The sequence below is a fragment of the Corvus moneduloides genome, chromosome 5, assembly GCF_009650955.1.
Source record: "Corvus moneduloides isolate bCorMon1 chromosome 5, bCorMon1.pri, whole genome shotgun sequence".
Classification (NCBI taxonomy): Eukaryota; Metazoa; Chordata; class Aves; order Passeriformes; family Corvidae; genus Corvus; species Corvus moneduloides.
In genome coordinates, this window is record NC_045480.1 from 44,891,651 (window position 1) to 44,909,206 (window position 17,556).

General features: G+C 55.3%; 1 protein-coding gene across 2 annotated transcripts; it reads right to left on the reverse strand.

Annotated features, from left to right (window-relative positions):
* Positions 1-551: 551 nt before the first annotated feature.
* On the reverse strand, positions 552-14,856 carry PITX2 (paired like homeodomain 2). Of its 2 annotated transcripts, XM_032110025.1 has the most exons (5): positions 14,752-14,856; positions 12,421-12,476; positions 4,591-4,854; positions 3,686-3,891; positions 552-1,859 (listed from the first exon to the last, which is right to left on the reverse strand). In XM_032110025.1, exons 2-5 carry the CDS (start codon positions 12,464-12,466, stop codon positions 1,296-1,298), a joined length of 1,080 nt encoding a protein of 359 aa, XP_031965916.1. In that variant the 5' UTR covers positions 12,467-12,476; positions 14,752-14,856; the 3' UTR covers positions 552-1,295. The 2 variants fall into 2 exon arrangements, with proteins under 2 accessions (XP_031965916.1, XP_031965917.1); XM_032110026.1 differs by lacking the exon at positions 4,591-4,854.
* Positions 14,857-17,556: the final 2,700 nt, after the last annotated feature.

Below are 17,556 nucleotides of genomic sequence, written 5' to 3' on the forward strand. Positions count from 1 at the left end.
CTGCTCTTTGTTTCTCTTCATGTCTGAAAGGGGGATTTGGAAATAGAAATGTAATATTACATGAAGGATCTCCCCGCTAAAGGGAAAGAAGGTGAGCGCAGGGGGCGGCAAAGGGGACAGATTATTTTGAACAGGAGCAGTTTGTTTGCAAGCTGGCTTCTTAAAATTCCCTTTTTTTTTTTTTCCTCTCCCACTCCCTTTTCTTTAATGTAATAAAAGCTTCCTTCACAGCAGGACAAATTTATGCTCGAGATGCAGCAACTTTGTGGCTGGTAATTCTCGAGTTCAATGATGGCAAATAATCCATTTTCTCGGGGCTGCGCAGAGGAAAAAATGGACCCAAGAGATCCAAGTCCCATGTTTCTCTAGTATGCAACGTTAGTACGAGGGATATTTTTTTTTAATGCGGAAAAAAAATGCCAGCATTTATTTGTATTGCAAAAGTACTACCCCGAGTTGCCAGAGAATGAGATCCAGTGTCAACTATCAGTCAATCATGGCAGACTAGTTGCTGCTGCACAGCTTGGCTCAGTAAATAAAAAATCCAGACAGAACTGTATGCTGTATATTTTACTCCCATGAAATAAAACACATTTTTTTTTCATGTTTGCTGAAAAGTAAAACAATAATATTGTACGAAATGTTATACACAGGGCATGTTTTACATTGCAATATCAGAAACATCATTGCATCCACCAGAGGTACTATTCTAAAACTGATATTCACACAATTTTTTAATAATTATATGTTAGAAACATACAGTGTCGCATTTAGTATATACATTCCCTTGCTCGCAAGCGAAAAAATCCTAATCGCTTCTGTGTAACATGCTTTATTTTAAAGCCTAACCTTTTAAAAACACTGTTGTGATATTACTAACAACTGCTTTTATAAAATTAATTTGACATTTCGATATATATACATCCTTTCAGTCATTTTTATGTTAACAATGCTAAACTTAAAAAATAACAAGCTTATAGTAACATTAAAATGTCATATCATATCCAGTCAAACATTTGTCCATATATATATATATATATGTCCTTGTAACTGTTGAAATACTCTTAGTGAAAGAAAGATCTCAGAATCTGTAGGAGGTCCTTTGAAAACAAAGGAACTATCTTATTTCAGTGGTTTCCTCTTTTTTTTTCCTCCTCTCTCTCTTTCTCTTCCTCTCTGCCTCTGATTTTTCCTCCTTTCTTTTTCTCTCTAGTGCCCATTACTTTCTAGTGAAATTCTCAGTCTCTGCGGGAAATGGGGAGGGATTCCCACGCAGTGTTTCCTACTTGGATATTTCACACGGGTCTGTCCACCGCATACTGGCAAGCGCTCAGGTTGGAAGCGGGGTTCTGCACACTGGCATAGCCAAAACTGGAGTGCTGCTTGGCTTTAAGTCTCAGACTCGCCAAGCTCGAGTTACATGTGTCCCTATAAACATACGGAGGTGTTGGAGGAGCATAAGGACAGGCTGGCGTTGGCACTGCAGAATTTAGGGAGGGATTGCTCAAGTTGTTCAAGTTATTCAGGCTGTTGAGGCTGGAGCCGGGCACCCCGGTGACTGCAGAAGGTACCATGCTTGAAGACATACTCATGGAGGATATGGAGTTTGGAGGGGAGAACATGCTCTGAGAAGACAGAGGGTTGACATTCATGGAGTTGAAAAAAGGAAAGCTTTTGGTGGAGAGGGAGGCGGAGGTCAGGCCCTTGGCTGCCCAGTTGTTGTACGAGTAGCCGGGGTACATGTCATCGTAGGGCTGCATGAGGCCGTTAAACTGCGGACCGAAGCCGTTTTTGCAGAGCTCGGCTTGCTGGTTCCTTTCTCTCTTTCTCCATTTGGCTCTGCGGTTCTTGAACCAAACCTTTGGAAACGGGGGGAGAGGGAGGGAGGGAGATGAGAGTTAGTCAGGAACCACCACCGCCGCCGCAGCCCTTTGCAGGTTCTCGGGGCAACAGCCGAGCCTGTCCCTATAGAAGTTATATATAAAAAGGTATACGAATGTGTATATATATATTAATATATCTCCACATATATAGGTTCACCTCCTCCTCTGTGGAACCCTGCGCTGGGCCGGGGCAGGGATGCGCTGCCGGACAGCCGAGCATCCTCGGGGCCGCCCGGGTTTAGCAAGGCAGATTCATGGCCGCATCATTCCACTCTTACCACAGCCCCCCCGTCCCCCCTCCCAATCCCCCTGAAGCCCTCCACATAATTTGTGATGCTCTAATTCGCGCCACAGAGGCCAACGCTTCCTTCTTATTCTCTCTCTTCTCTCCTGCCCCCCGCCCCTTCATTTCTCTCTTGGGGTTTCCCCCCCCCCACCTCCTTCTCTCTTGGCTTTTTCCGTACTGAAGCCATCCAGGAAAAATACAAAAGTGCAAAACCGAGAGTAAAACGCCTGGAAACCCGCGGAATATTTAAGGCGATGGTACGGGAAAGGAGGGGGAAGCCAGCAACTAATAAATCGTCGCTTCAGTTTGTTAAAGCTGCAAGTTCCTCTAGCGTGAAAGCTTCCAGAACCGAAAACCACTTTCTAAACAAACTTGTTCGACTGCTCTTTGGGGGGGGGGGGGGGGGGGGGGGAAGGAGAGGAAAAAAAAAGAAGGAAAAAATCACCATTTAACAACGTGCTAAATGAGATCTAAGGGACCCTCCCCACAGACAATGGGAAAAACGTGCCCTTTCCCAATCCACATCTGGGTGTCTGACCCGTCGGGCAGCCGCCAGCAGCCGCCTTACCGTGTGTATTGAAACCACCGCGGCCCCGGGGTGTTTGTGGTAATCTCCACCCTGGTCGAGTCGGGCGGGGGCCGCCCGGGCACCACGGGGACGGGCCCCGTCTGGAGGCACTGCGCGGACCCATACAAAAACTTCCGCGGAAGCCGCGCCACCACCAACAGCGCTTCGTGCTCCCGGAGGACACCGGCCTCGGCCGGGCCCCGCTCCCGCCGCCTGGCTGCCCCGGCGCCAGCACCGCCGGCCTGGGGCTGAGAGCCGGCCCCGCTCACTGCCGCCCCCGGTTCTCACTGTCTCGCTTTCCTCAAGCGACCTCGGGGAGAGGATTTATGTGGGATTTCCGAAAATCTGGAGGTTCGGCCCACTTATAGGCTTCTTTTTGTGTGCGTGCGTTGGGGTTTGTCGTTTTTCTTTTCTCCCCCCAGCGCGGCGTTTGCAGGCGAGCAGGACCCGGCCGTGGTATCTCTGCAGCGCCGCGATGGTCCCATAAATCTCAGAGGGGGGTAGAGGGTGGAGAGAGACGCTCGTCGAATTGTGAAACCCAAAGAAATAGAAAATGCAAGGAAGGGCACGTTGGGAGTGCTTCGGAGTGAAGCAAAGGCTCTTGTGTATTTTACATCTTTTTCTCATTAGAGACAGCGCAGGTTGCAGCCTGTTCCAAGTTGCTTTCTTGGCTTATGTTTTCATTAGCGTTTCGATCAAAAGGAGCGGGACGCATTGCACGGTGAGGGCGAAACGTGCAGCAAACCATATTTCAGAGACACACAGAGAGATCCCAATCTGTCTCGCTTTGACAGAAATGTCCTGCTCTGCCCTGCTTTTGTGCAAAGGCTCTGAAGTTTACATACATGCCGAAATCGAAAGCAGCTGCAAATATTTCAGCCCTCCTTCCCTTTCCCAACCCTCCCTGACCCCCGCTGCTCTGAGCCGGGGTGCCGTGTCAGGACTTACCCTAACCCTGGCCTCGGTGAGGTTGGTCCAGACGGCGATCTCCTCCCGGGTGGACATGTCCGGATAGCGATTCCGCTGGAAGGTGGCCTCCAGCTCCTGCAACTGCTGGCTGGTGAAGTGAGTCCGCTGCCGCCGCTGCCTCTTCTTCTTGGAGGGGTCCTCGGGCCCCGCATCCTCATTCTTGCTCTGTTGGCTCTTATCCTTCTCTGTAAGTGGGGGAAACAAAAAAAAAAAACAAAGCGGAAAACGAGGGCGCCTCAGCCTCCTCTCCAGCGGCCGGGCGAAAGCTTGTCCCCAGTGCTACTGGATCCCACAGACTGCCCCGAACGCGACTCGATGCTGTAATGATTAACCCGCGCCGGCCTCCCGCCGCCGCGGCCCCTCCGCGCCCCGCGGACACCCACGGGCGGCTCCTCCCGGTGGAGCAGCCACCGCCGGGACAGCGGGACGGAGCCGCCTCTCCGTATGCGAGCTTTCTGCCTATGTGCATGCATACTACTCTACCGTCTGCATACACGTAATTCGTTTTATTTGCTTATCTACACCCATATTATTCGCCCGCCTGTAAAAATATTCTTTGTCCGTATATACCCCTATTTGTCCGTCTGTGTCGATATTACTCTCCCATCAACCCCCACGTTATTTGCCGATCTGTATCCATGTAACTCGCATACCAGTATACATGCTGTTCTCCTCTCCTTACACATGTCATTATCTTCCTATACGCCGACACACAGACACCGCACGCGAAAAACCACGAAACGCATCTCGGCCCGGGTGCGGGATGCTCCCGGGCAGAGGGGCGGCGGAGCATCGCGGTCCCCGAGGCTGCCAGCCGGGCCGGAGCAGGACAGGGCGGCGGGGCGCCCGTCGGGCTGGGGTCCCTGCCTCTCACCCCCTCTTACCTGCGGCCTCGGGGCTGGAGGTGTCGGAGATGGTGTGCACCTCCAGCCGGTGCTTGGCGGACTCCAGGGAGGAGCGCGCCTGCCCCGGCGCCAGCGCCGTCGCCATGGTCAGCGCGGGCTGGTGGTGATGGCAGGATGATGAAGAGGAGGAGGAGGAGGAAGGTGAGGAGGAGCACAGCTTATTCCCGGCTCCGAGGCGCTCCAGGCTTAACGGGTCCTTCATGCAGTTCATCGGCAAAAGGACGCCAAAGTCTACGTGCGCGCCTGGGGGGTCGATAGGAGAAGGTGTGCGTGTGTCTATAGGTGTCGGTACGTGTAGGAGGGTCCGCGCAGCGCCCCCTCCGCGGACGCGGAGCAGCCCCGCCGCTCCGGGGGTCAGGGCTGCCGGCCGGGAAGCCGCGCCGGGGCGGGCGACGTTCGACTAGAGCCCGGGCGGCACGGCGAGCCTCGAAGCCCCCGCCGCCTGGGGGGGCGCGGCGGCGGCGACAGGAGAGCGGGCGAGTCCGGTCCTGTAAGAGCCGTCACGGCGACACGGCTGCTCCCCGGCCGGCGGCCCCCGGCCCGCCGCGGGGCTCCGCGGGGCGGGGGCGGCGAGGCGCGGCGGCGCTCCGCGGGGCGCTCCTCTCCGCTGCCCGCGCATGGACCCGCGCTGCGGCCGGCCCCGCACCGCATCAGCTCAGCCGCTTCCCTCTTGGCCTGACATCTTAAACCGGCGGCGGCCTTCCCCGCGCCGCACGTCACCCACCCCGCCCCGCACCGCCCCCGCACCGCCCCTTCACCGCCCGCCCCGCCCCGCCTGCGCCCCGCCCCGCCCGCGCGGCCCTGCGCGCCCCGCGCCGCCCCCCGCTCTCTCCCGGTGATGGGCACACCCGCCCCCCTCCCAAAACCTCCGCCCGGTGTGCCCCGCGGCGGTACTCGCGCCCAGAGAGCCCGGCCTCCGCCGCCGGCTCACGGGGCACCCCGTCGGAGCGGCTCCGAGCGCGTCCGCTCCGCGCCTCGCCGCACTCCCGGACCTGCGGGGGTGAGGAGCGGGGAGCTCGGCACACCCAGAGCCGCTGCAGCAGGGTGGAGGAAAGCCCGTTTCCCTCCTTATGGAGGGGGTGGAAAATAAATGGGACGGGGGCGCGGCCGGTTAGACGGCGGACCTTGTGCTGATAACAGCGACAATTAAACACAAACGACAACAACCTCCCCTCTGAGACACAGCTATGGAAAGCTTCACACCGCGCTCGGAGGTTCACGATCTTTTGTAGCCCCCGCACTCGCCGGCTTCCTGCTCTTCCTCTGACCGCACTGAAGGCGGAGAACACGGGGGAAAATTCCTCTCCTCGGTTCTGCCATTCCCGCCCCTTCCCTGTAACCGGCTTCCCAAAAGCTAGCCCCCAAGGAGGCTTTTCCACCCTGGTTTTGCAACTTACTCGCACAGTAATCTGCGGGACCATTCCCCCCTCTCGGTATGCACCCGGAAGAACCGTCCCGCGCCCCGGGGCGCCCGGAGCAGCCCACGATCCCGCGCCCACGCAAGCCGTTCACAGAGTTTGGCCGAGTCCCACACCGGGCCGGGCGCCGGCATACAAACCTCTCACACCCCTCTCCGAGGTCTGGGGACAGTACTTGACCCCTCGCCCGGCAGTAGAGGGACGGGCTACACTGTCCCGCAGTCCCCGCTCGTGGGACCGCTTATAGCCCCGGAATGAGGCTGCTGCGGTCCCGTGGTTAGCAGGAGAAAGGAGGAGCGGGGCTGTTTCACACGCGTCTAAGGCGGGGACAGGTTGTCCTCCCCTGCTGGTCAGGTCCTCCTGGGGCAGAGGAGCTGTCCCCGAGCCCTAACCCGCAAAGCCGACACTTCCCCGGGGGAGTCGTGGCCGTGGTAGGGATGGGGATTCCGAAGGAGCCCAGGAGCAGAAAATGCAGGTTTACGTCTCTATCTTCAATTTATCTGGCTGGTCACTGGTACTGAAAAGTTACCGAAAGCTTCCTCTTGATGTGGCCTTACACATGCGCATCCCAGCGCCCAAACTTTTCTGTATCCCGTTCCCATCCCGTCCGCCACAACCCCCCCACCCCTCCCTCCCTCAAGGGTCTTCCTTAGTCGCTGATTCTCGTTCGAGGTACGTATCATCCATCGCAATCTTAGTTATCGCTAAACTATACATATTACTTTCGCAGCCTGTTAGTAAAGAAGGTTAAATTAATTTACATTCTGCTCATTATCTGGTGTTTAAATGACGTGTTTTTATCCCTGAGATTTGGCAAAGAATCTCTTTCCTCAGACCCCACAGCGTTTCGATGGAGACAATGCTCTTACATTTGTAGTGGATTTTAATCTGATAAGACTCTAATTTGCTTAAGTCTTTTAAATAGGGGGTTTTAAATGATTCTAGCCGTTTTCTTATTGAATTTCCTCTAATTCCCCCAAGATCATAAAGTATATGTGTAAAGTAAATATTTCCTCCCTTTGCACCGGCAGCAGATGACCTATAACTAAGTCAATATGATTCCAGCTCCATTCTGCACAATTTGTTTACCAATCATATCCCAGTTTCTTCTTAACCTCTCGCTACCTCTGTGGTCCTGCACCTAGAACCACCCCCCCCGGCCTTTCCCCACGGCGGGGCCGTGCCAAGACCGCGGGCAGGGGGCTGCCCTAGCCCCGGCCGAGCGGGCGCAGCCTCGCCCTCTCTGCGACGGACACCTGGGAGGGGGCGCTGCCCCTCTCCAGCCCCCACGTCGGGGTTATAACAAGTGTGCAAAGCCCTGGGGAGGGGGAGCCAGAGGGAGAGGTGATATGGTGGTATCTCCTCCTATCCGTTTTTTTTTCAGACAGGGCAATGCATCCCTGTCGTAGATGACACCCAACACCACTTTTTTTTTTTTTTTTTTCCTTCATTTTTCTTCAGTCATTTTGGGGCAATGCTGGTTTCTTCTGCCGCGACTCGAAACGGAAAGTCCTTCCCGCGTGCGGGGCGCAGAGTGCTTGTTACGCGCTTTATGCCTACGCAGGGCGAGCGCCGGTGCCCGCCGGTGCCCGCCAGCCGCAGCCTCGCCGTCTTGGGACATTTGACGGGGGCAGGCCGTTCCCGGCGCGCTTCCCCAGGGAACGGGGAGAGGAGGAGAGGGGCCCGGCCACCGCACCGCCCTCTTCACACCTTCCCTAGTTCCAGCCCCGCGTCCCACAATCACAGGCAGGGACAGACCCTCCAGCCGCCCCCGCGCCCCGAAAAGGAGTGCACAACACTGGCCCGGGCCCCGGCAGCCCAAAGGGAGAGGCTGTCGGCATTTCCTTACGTGCCTTTGATTAAAACTCCCCCAGCCCGGGCAAGAGGGGAGCTACCACACAGCATTAGTTGTCATGGTGACCATAAATCACGTAAATCCAAAAATACCCACCTATAATCTGAGATGAAGCTTTTATTTCCCAAGTGAAATAATATTTTAAAAGCTGTCAGCCAACCGAAAAACAACCTAATTGTAGTCACCCAGGTAATATATTAGCGGTAAAGGTTTCAATTAAAATGTCAAGTGTTTTAAAATTTTTTTCTTTCTTTTTTTTTTTTTTTTTTTTTTTATGGTGGAAGCTCCCATCGCCTCTCGGGTTCGGGTCCTGACCACGAAGCCATCCCCGCCAGCTCACCCGTGTACCGGCTGTCCACGCCTGCAGCGTGTGGCTGCTATCTCCAAATAAAACCCCCAAAATATTTTGGGAATTGCTCTCTTCCCCTTTCGCCCTGCACTGCAGGGCCCGTCGGGGATGCGCCCCGGTGGGCTGGGAGGCATCCGCTGCCTGCGAAAAATGGGGCATCGGGGCTGCTCCCTCTCCGCTTCACCTTTTTAATTTCGTGGGAGTTTTGGTGTGGTTTTTTCCCCGTTTGTTTGTTTGTTTGTTTGGGGTTTTTGTACGTGTGTGTGTGCGTCTTTTTTTTTTTTTTTTCCTTCACAGTTTTTTGAGCTCACCCGGGATGCCCGGAGTCCGCCCCGGTGCGGGAGGCGGGAGGGCCGAGAGTAGGACCGGGAGCTGAGCGGCTCGGCTGGGGGTGCCGGAGGGTGGCCAGACCTACTGCGGGTATTTATTTTCCCACTTTTCCTTTATCTCCTCACGAGATCTTTGTTTCTAGGCGTAATACTCTCCTAAATGGATAAATTGGTTCTTATGTAGAGCCTCCAACTAGTCCTGTTGTCTTTTACCTTTGGCTTGTTGTCTTTCGCCTATCTTGGATTACCGGGTATTCTCCTCGATGAAGAGCCATTAATTACCCATTCAGTCAATATTAGGAAGACTACAGAGCTTTTTACATAGGATTAAGAAGACATCAGATTGTTCCGTTAGTATATTCCTACTCACGAATAAGCTTTCGTTATACATTTAGTTTTCCCTGGAGTGAGGCTAACAACTGCTGCATATATTATTCTCAGACGACAACCGCGGAGGGGGAAAATTCTATAAGCGAAGAGCAATAAATAACTTCTAATTTGCGCTTGGCGGGGGGCGCGGGACGAGGCGCGCACTTTCCGCGGCGCCCCGCAGGGCCAGCGCACCAGCGGAGTGCTTGAGCCCCGGATAGCGGACATCCCGGCTCCACGTCTCGGGTCACAATTCCGGGGACAAATTTGGCCACGCTATGTGGAGGGGAGGGTGTCGCTCGGCTCTGCCTGGCGGCCCAGCGGCGGCAGCGACGCTCCGGCTCCGCCTCGGCCCGCCCGCTCTGGCTCCCTCCCGCGGGGGCAGAGGCTGCGCGCCCACCTCGTCCCGGGCTCAAAAAAGGCACCGGCGACCTTTGCTTTGCACGCTGCAGTGCCTTCAAAGGGTCTGAATGGAAAGCTGAATCAGCGTTAGGTTTTAAAGTTTTTGTTTTTGAAAAAGAAATGTTCAGTTACGGAATATTCAGACCAATTTTTTTTTTTTTTTTTTTTTTTTTTTTTTTTTTTTTTGGCGGTAGAGTTGAAACAATCCATTTGGAATGCTGAATGGTGATATAAAACGGAATGTAATTTCAACATTTTATGCTGGAAGCTGCTGTTTCAGCAGATTCACTCAGATTATCGATTACAAGGAAGGACTCCCTAAGCAGAATTCACAGACCTAAAAAATCGTATAGATTACATATATCTATATACACGTACACACAAATAGCTTAAGCATCCTTTCCCCGCATAAAAATTATTCGGATAAACCCACCACTGACAACCATTTACGTGTGCCGTGAGTCTGCTGAAGCATGTGCTGAAGTTTTCCTGATTTTGTGGGACTGGTCACCCATCAGCAATATTCCCGTCTCTCTGAAGAAACCTGACACCCTCCGGGCTGCGTTTGACACTCTAGGCTGCAATAATATTTTCATACTTTCCCATTTTCCTTTCCTCGGCGTGGCCACGGACTCGTATCTTCTGGAATAACCCTCCCCCTCCGCGCCCCATTCCCCGCGGGAACCCGGCATGCCGTGTCATTTTGGAGGGTCTCCTACTGAATTTCGTTTCCTCCTTTCGTAGAACCATAGATTTGACCAAACAGTCGCATGTTTTGTTATTAATGCCAGTGGCTCTAGTTAGCGATCATTCTCCTCGTGGCCACCGACGGTGCCTATCTCGCGAAATTACCTCACCGCCTCCGTAATTTCCAAAGCCGAACTGCGACAGAGGGGGTTCCACAATCACCCCTGCTTCCTTCCCCGCCTCCCCCGCCAGCCAGCCCCAAGGATCAGACTTTTTGCAAAGTAAATCCCAAAAGCATGACGTCCTTACGGTCAGATAAGACAAAAATCAACGCGTACCGCGCGATTTTAAGCAAATCAAAGCCAAGACCCAAAAATCCCTCCGGTATCACGAGAAAACACCCGTGATTTCTACGATTTACAGCAAGCCGCCCGAACAGTTCAGGGCGTCTCGGGACTTGCCATTATCCGTCGCACAGAGGCAGGGACTGAGGCAGCACACAGGGTTGGTCCCCACATCTGCAGGGATATATTCCCATATCTGCAGGGATATATCCGTATCCGAGGTCGTCGCGCTTTCCCTTCTCCGTAAATGGGAACATTTTAATGGTCAGGCAACACCGCGTTGCTTCTTGGACTCGGACGTATATTTTAATTAATGGCATTAAAGGTGTTTAGATAGCAATTTCCCCTGCAGCCCGGCGAGTAAAAAACAGACCGGCTGGTATGGTAACAAGGCAGGAAATTTTGCGTGTACTACAATAATCCAGGTTCATAATTGATGTTTAAGAAAATAACCATTTGTTTCTCGGCAGAGGAAGTTAAAGTTACCATGTCAGGGAGCATATGTGGATATTACTTTTATAAATACTTAGTCGAATAAAGCTGACTTGGAAGGGGCTCACAAATTTATTATATCAGAAAGGTCCCCACTTTCCCATTAGATCGTGCTAAGGGCTTTGATTAAGACCACCTGTTCATCAGGAAGAAAAGGCAGGGGAGGGTAAAAAGGCCTTTCTTATTTGCAAACCATATATAAAGCAATGTCACCCTTCCTTTCCACATTATTTAACACTTATTACTGGCCGAGGGAAAAAGTGCCAGACTCTGGTAAAGCCTATTTGTGCACAATTTAATATCGTGTATGTTTCCGGGATTAAAAATTATCGGCTCGTAATACTTTGGCGTTTGGAATTACCCCGGATTTTGCTCGCTAACCTTCCCTTAGCCTAAGCGTTTCTTCTTCTAGGGGTTTTGATGTCCAGCTAGCAAATCCTGTTTAAAGTCCCCGGGGGCGGGTGGACTCGGGAAGGGGACGTGGCCTCTCCTGAAATCATTGGATGTTATTTGAGAAATAGCGAGCTGTTTGGCCAAACAGGGTTAATACAGTATTCTTACAAGGAAGTGTTTAACCACGAGACCAGGAATACGTGCATTATTAATTCACTCTAGTTTCCTGTATTATTAATTCAGGTTAATGTATTTTATTTAAACAAAATTACGTTTATCTTGGATTAAACAGTCTCTCGAAATACAGAGCGCTTGTTTTCTTCTTTGTAATATGTTTGCATTGCTGTTTTTCTTTACCACCCCTCGGGTTCGCCTGTCAGACCCCCTGAAATGGGCAAGGGAAGAGAGGCAGGAGTTCGCTCTGCCTGCAGACGCGGCGCTGTGGGGGTGCCTACCTCTGGGGGCGGGAGAGGGCTGGCGGCTTGTTTACGGGCGAGGGGGTGGTGTCAAAAAATAGAAAATAAAAATAAATACGAGAGCGACGCTGCGGATGTCTAAACGGCGCGCTGACAGCGATGCTTTTTTGGGGGACACGCGCTGGCGGCGGGAGTTGATGCGCGGCTGCAGCCGCGGGGGTGCGCGCACCCCTTTTGCCCTTTCCCTTCCCTCTCCCGCGGCCGCGCACCTCCAGGCGCAGGCGGCACCCGGCGCCCAGCGCGCAGCCGGCGGGCAGCAGAGGGCGCCCTGGCGCCGCGCAGGCGGGCCCGACCAGGCGCTGCCGCCGCCGCCCCGCAGCGCTCCCGCGGAGCGGCGCGGAGGGGCCGCCGCGTGTCACCGGCACCGGGGGGCGGCCGCTCGGACACCGTGCTGCCGGCGGGCTCCGTGCCGCCCTCCGGCGCCTCGCTGATCTCCCCCTTTGGATGTCCGCCTTCCCAGAAAAAAGTCGCTCGACGGCGGCGGGCTACACCCCTGGGGACGGGGACACGGGCCAGGGGGGACAGGGAAGAGGTAACTGGGTGGGTGGGTGGTCAGCGCCCGACGCTGCGCAGCCCTTCGCGGAGGCGGCGCCGCTTTCCGGGGGCCGGCCCGCCTGGCTCCACACCCGCGCACCGCTCCGCACGGCAGCGGGGCAGCTGTGCCTCCGGCCCGGCGCGCTGGTGGTGTCTCTTACCTAGCTGAACACAGGCGGAGACAAGTTTGCGGCAGTTGGACTCCATTACCCGTTATCTGCAAAAGATGAAGGCACCGGAGTTTTAAAACAATTATTTTGGGATTGAAAAATACATGCCAAAACCCGAAACCTAGCTGCCCCGGGAGCTACGTCGCAATGATGCGGGCTGGATCCCGCACCTTTCTCCAGTGATATACGCAGAGTGTCCCCTCTCCCTGCGTCAGCCTCGGGTCCCACATAAATCACACCACAGGACAGGCGCAAACACCCGTGGCTGTTTCCCAGCCCGTCGGACCGTCCGGCCTCCCTCCACCTCCAGATATTTGGGGACATGTAGGAGAGTCCCCTAACCTCGTCACCGTGCTCTGCCGCGGGACAGGCGGATCCCGGCGGCAGGGGTGCCGTAGGGCAGCGGGTACCAGCAGCCGCTCCCCCACCGCGGCGGAAGTTGCGCGGCAGCGGCTGCGCCTCCGTGCTCCCCGGCCGCCACCGCCGCCTCCTTCTATCTGAGAGGTCGGGCAGTAAAATCACAGGATTAGTGCCTGATTGAGATGTCTGTTCGTGAGATATTACAAAATTCATTATCACAGCTCTCTACTAACTCGATATGAAGTAACACAGATGGGATTTTATTAGTCCAGGCTTCAAATGTTTACTTATGATAATTTCAGGGGAAATTTGCATGTCACCATCATTTCGGTAATCTTTCTTCTTCTTTTTCGCTTCTTTTTTAATGTCTGGACCGAGCGCATTATTAGCTGGTGCTTAGAAATCCGGCAGCCTGGAGCCGAGGCATGTTTGGGATGAGCAGCGCCAGACGCAGCACCTACCGAGAAGGCCCCCGGCCCTGCCACCCTCTGCCGAGCAGGCAGGATAAGGCCGTGAAAAAAGGGGAGAAAAGGGGGGGGAAATAAAAAAAAAAAGGAAAAGAGGGGGGGTTTAAAGGAAAGAGGAAGGTGCAGTTATCGGGATTCCTCGGGGTCATATCGTGACATGGCGATTTATATTCCCAGCTGAACGACGCCAGAGAGGAACTCTGCTCCCTCCAGCAGCCGGGCCTAGCACAGAGCAGTGCCTAAATTAATCGGGAAGGTGATTAAGAGAACCTTAATTCTTCGCCGATGGTCCTTATTTCGGGATCGGTCTCCGTCAAGATTAGTCCTACGTGACAAATGCCCTCCCTCGCGGCCTGCCTCTACGGCTGATTTATCTCACGAGTGGGTACACACAGCTCCCCCCACATACACGCACCGCCACCGACGGGAAGTTTTTCCTCTCTATTGAAATGCCGGTCTCCTCGGAGAAAAGTGCCTCTCTCGGACGAATTATTATTCCTTCCTCGCCCGTATTGCTCCTTTCCCTTTCTCCTCTCCGTATCCTCTTAATTTTTGTTGCAAGGCACTTCGCAGCACGGGGCCAAGGGGAGCGTTTTCCCATTGTCTCCAGCCCGGCGACTCAAACGAAAGCAACTTCACTTGTTTTTCCACTTCCCTTTCTCCGAGTACCCAGATTTAAATACCTCCGAACCTCTGCGCGGCCCACAGCCCCAGCAAACGCACCAGCCGTGAGACCTTCCCTTTCTCCACGGCCGGGCCCTCTCAGCAGCAACCTGCTCGGAGCAACTGCAGAGCGCGGACAGGAAAGAGGTGTCACACGGGATTAATTTTTTTTTTTTTTCCTTATGGGTATCTATCACTCTTCCTTCGGGAAAAAAAAAAAAAACCACAATCCCCAAAAAACTGGAGTCGCCTGGCAAGGATCTCAGCACCGCCTGAAATGCTGTGGTCCGTGATTTTGGCGGGAGGCTTTCCGCCAGAGGCCCGCGGCCGCTAGCTCTCAAACGAAAGGGGGTTCCGTGCGGGGCCTACCCTCCGCTGTGCCCGCGGGGCAGCCGTGCCCCGCCGCTCTCTCGCTGGCGGTGCTGGTGGGTCCCAGCCGCAGACCCCGCCGCCGGCACGGCAGACCCTCCCGCATCGCTTTTGGGCGGCCCGAGCCCGTGCCGGCGCCGCTGCCGCCCCCCCGCCCGGGTCCGCGTCTCCGCGGCAGGAAGGCGCTGCCTGCGCGGCCGGTTCCTCGGCGCCCGCCCCGCCGGGGGAGGTGGGGACCAGCACGGCGGGCAAGCGGCGCGGGGGCAGCGCTCGCGTCCCTCGCTGACAGCCCTGCGGGACGGGCCGCAGCCGCCCGGGAGGACATCAGCAACCCGAGCCCGCAGGACCCTGCCCAGCCGGCCCGCGATACCACCGCTCGTCCCGGGGTGCGCAGAGCCTGGACCTGCCGGGTTCGTAGCCCCGCGCCCGTCCCGCCGATACCCCCCGAGCCTTCCGCACTCACCGGGGCCGGTTGCGCTGCTCGCCCCGCTGCTCTCGCTGCTGGTGCCTGTGGCTGGCGGGGGCGGCGGGGCCGCGCCGGGCTCCTGCGCTGGCTGCGGGGCCGCGGAGCCGCCGCTGGCTCCCTCCTTCCCCGGCCCTCCCGCGCCCCCGCCCCGCCCCGCCCGCCTCCCCGGGCCCTGACGTCACACAGGCTCCGCCGAGCGCTCCCCGCCGCCCCGGGGCCGGGCCGGGCCGGGGCGGGCGGCTCCGCGGCTCTCCGCGGGCACGGGCGCAGCGGCGGCGGTGGCAGCCCCCGTCCGCGAAGGGGGCAGGGGGCAGGAGGAAGGACAAAAGTCGGCGGAGGCGGCGCGGCGGCGGGCTAGGTAGCCAGAGGAAAATCGAGGTGAGCGAGGACGGCTGTGGCCTCTCCGCGCCCGCGCAGGGCGCGCCCTGCTCCGCCCGGCTGGGGAGGGGGGCACAAGTAACTGTGGCCGAAGTTTCCTGGGCCGGGCCGGCGGCTGTCCTTGCACCAGGTGTGAAGAGGGATCGGCAAGCCATTGGGAGAGGTCTCGGTTTCCTGTTTTAACCCACTTTTTTTTTTTTTTTCAATTTTTTCTTACTTCTTATATATATATATATATATTTGATTTTTTTTTTATTTTTAAATTCGGGGTGTTCTTGTTCGTGCCTGTATCGGTAGTGCAGTGCCGGGATAACTGAAATCCTGCCGCTCCTTTCTATTACTCGCCGTACACCATTTACGCACGATAGCGAGAAAACGCTACTCTCTCTTCCTTTTCCCCAAAGCACACCGAGCTGCCTCCAGGGGAAAATTTATTTTCGATTTTGCGGCGTGTTCCGTGTTTAAGAAAATGTCGAAGTCGGATTTCTCTATTCAGATCAAACTAAAGCTATCGCTTTTTCTCGCAGCATTTCCGCGGCTTTGTTTATAGAGGAAACACGCAAAAATAAAATAGGCGCTTTACTAACTCGGAGGCTATACCTGATCTCTTTGTGGCTATTTTTAAATTATTTCAGCCTGGAGTGAGTTTTAGTTATTTATAGCCGTGAGCAGGGGGCTAGCCAGTCATTGCTGGAGGGGAAAGCGAACCCTTGGAAGAGGCCAAGTTTTCCTCGGGTCGTTAAGTCAGCGGCTCCTGGGGAAGCCCAGCCGCAGCCGGCAGCATCGCCGCTCCACGGCGTGCTCAGAAAAGCCCTTTGATTGTGACGCCGCAGCGGTTGCCGCGCCAAGCGGAGGGGGTGACTTTCTTTCGCAAGAAATGAAATCGTGTGGGAAAATCTAGGGAGAAATAAATTAGCTAACTGCGTCCTTGGCTACCTGAGTTTCCATCCCTGGGAGCGCTCTGCCAGGTGAAATCCAGTTTCTCCTCGCATCCGAAGAAAAAGCGGGAGTGAGAGGATCCCGGAGTTCCTACCTCTCACTTTTGTTTACCCGGGAAAAGCAAAGTGCTTGCGCCGGTGTGCATCTTCGCCACACCCCCAGCCCCGTTGTGTGTTGGGCAGGGAAGGCTGGGACGCCCGCCTTGGCAGCGCGGCCGCGGAGCGGGGCCGCCCGCCGTTCATCGACCGCCTCCGCGCCGGACGGCAGCGGTCTCCGTCCGTCCCGGAGAGGCTAAAGTGAGCAGCTGGTGGGAAATGCAAATGGCTCCTGGAGAAACATAAGATACTGGATGATTTTCATTCCCTCCTCGAGTGTGTGGAAGGAGCTGGACATACGTTTCACGCTCCTAATCCTTCTTTTACATTTTTAGTCATACTCCTATTAAACAACTAATTAATGCCTAGAATCACCAGGGAATACATTAGACATGCTGCCGTGGAAGAGGGGTTCCAGGGTGTCTGGAAACTATGGAGCCGACTTAATACGAGGATTTCAATTTTTTTTTCCCCTTCTGTCAAAGCAATAAATGTAATAATAGATTTCAGGGCGAGCAAAGGCCGCGACGGCTGTATTTATAGTCTATCTCCTCCCTTTCGCCAGCGCACTGACAACAGCTTTAAAACCCCCGAGGAGGCTCGGGAGCCATTCCCCGGCGGGCTGAGGAGGCAGTGGCGGGGGGCTTGCAGCTGCCCCGGCCCGGCTGGGTCACGAAGAGCAGCGCGGACAGCCCTCCGTCCTGGCCCCCAGCAGGCAAGCCGGCTTTCCGAACCGCTTGGAAAGAGGCTCGGAGTTATTTATCGCCCCGACACACGGAAAAGCTGTTTTCTTAAAACCTATCGCGACTATCCGTTTGCAGACACCTGGCGCAGCCAGCAGTGCTCCCGACTGCGGCGGGTGCCGTGGGGCTTTTCCCCGGGTGATCCCGGGTCACAGAGTGGGTGAGGCAAAGGAGAACCCGGTCAGCTTCCCCGCTGTCCAGGGACGAAGGAAGGAAGGGGGGAAAAAAAGGCATAAAACCTCCCCCAAACAAAAAAAAACCCCAAACCCAAAAAAGCCCAAACCAACCAACAAACAAACAAAATCCCAAAGCCTATGTAGCGGTGACTGGGCGCACAGTCCAGCCGTGTTTCGGGCAGCCCTCAGCGTCTGGCACAGGCCGCCAGCGCTGGGGGACCGGCGGAAAAAGGAGTCATCCTCCAAAGTGCGCGGTGGGGCAATTCACGACCATTTACTTTCTTCATTCCCGGATTATGATCTCAACCCTCGCAAGCAAACCCTCCCGTCTCCCCCCAGCCTCTCCTCCCACCTCTCTGAGCTCCTTATCTGTCAGCAAACGAGTATGTAAATACCTATAGCTGGCTATGTTTAACACACTCAAACATTATTGATTTGTTGGGCTGCTAGAATATTTTCTTCCTGTCCAGA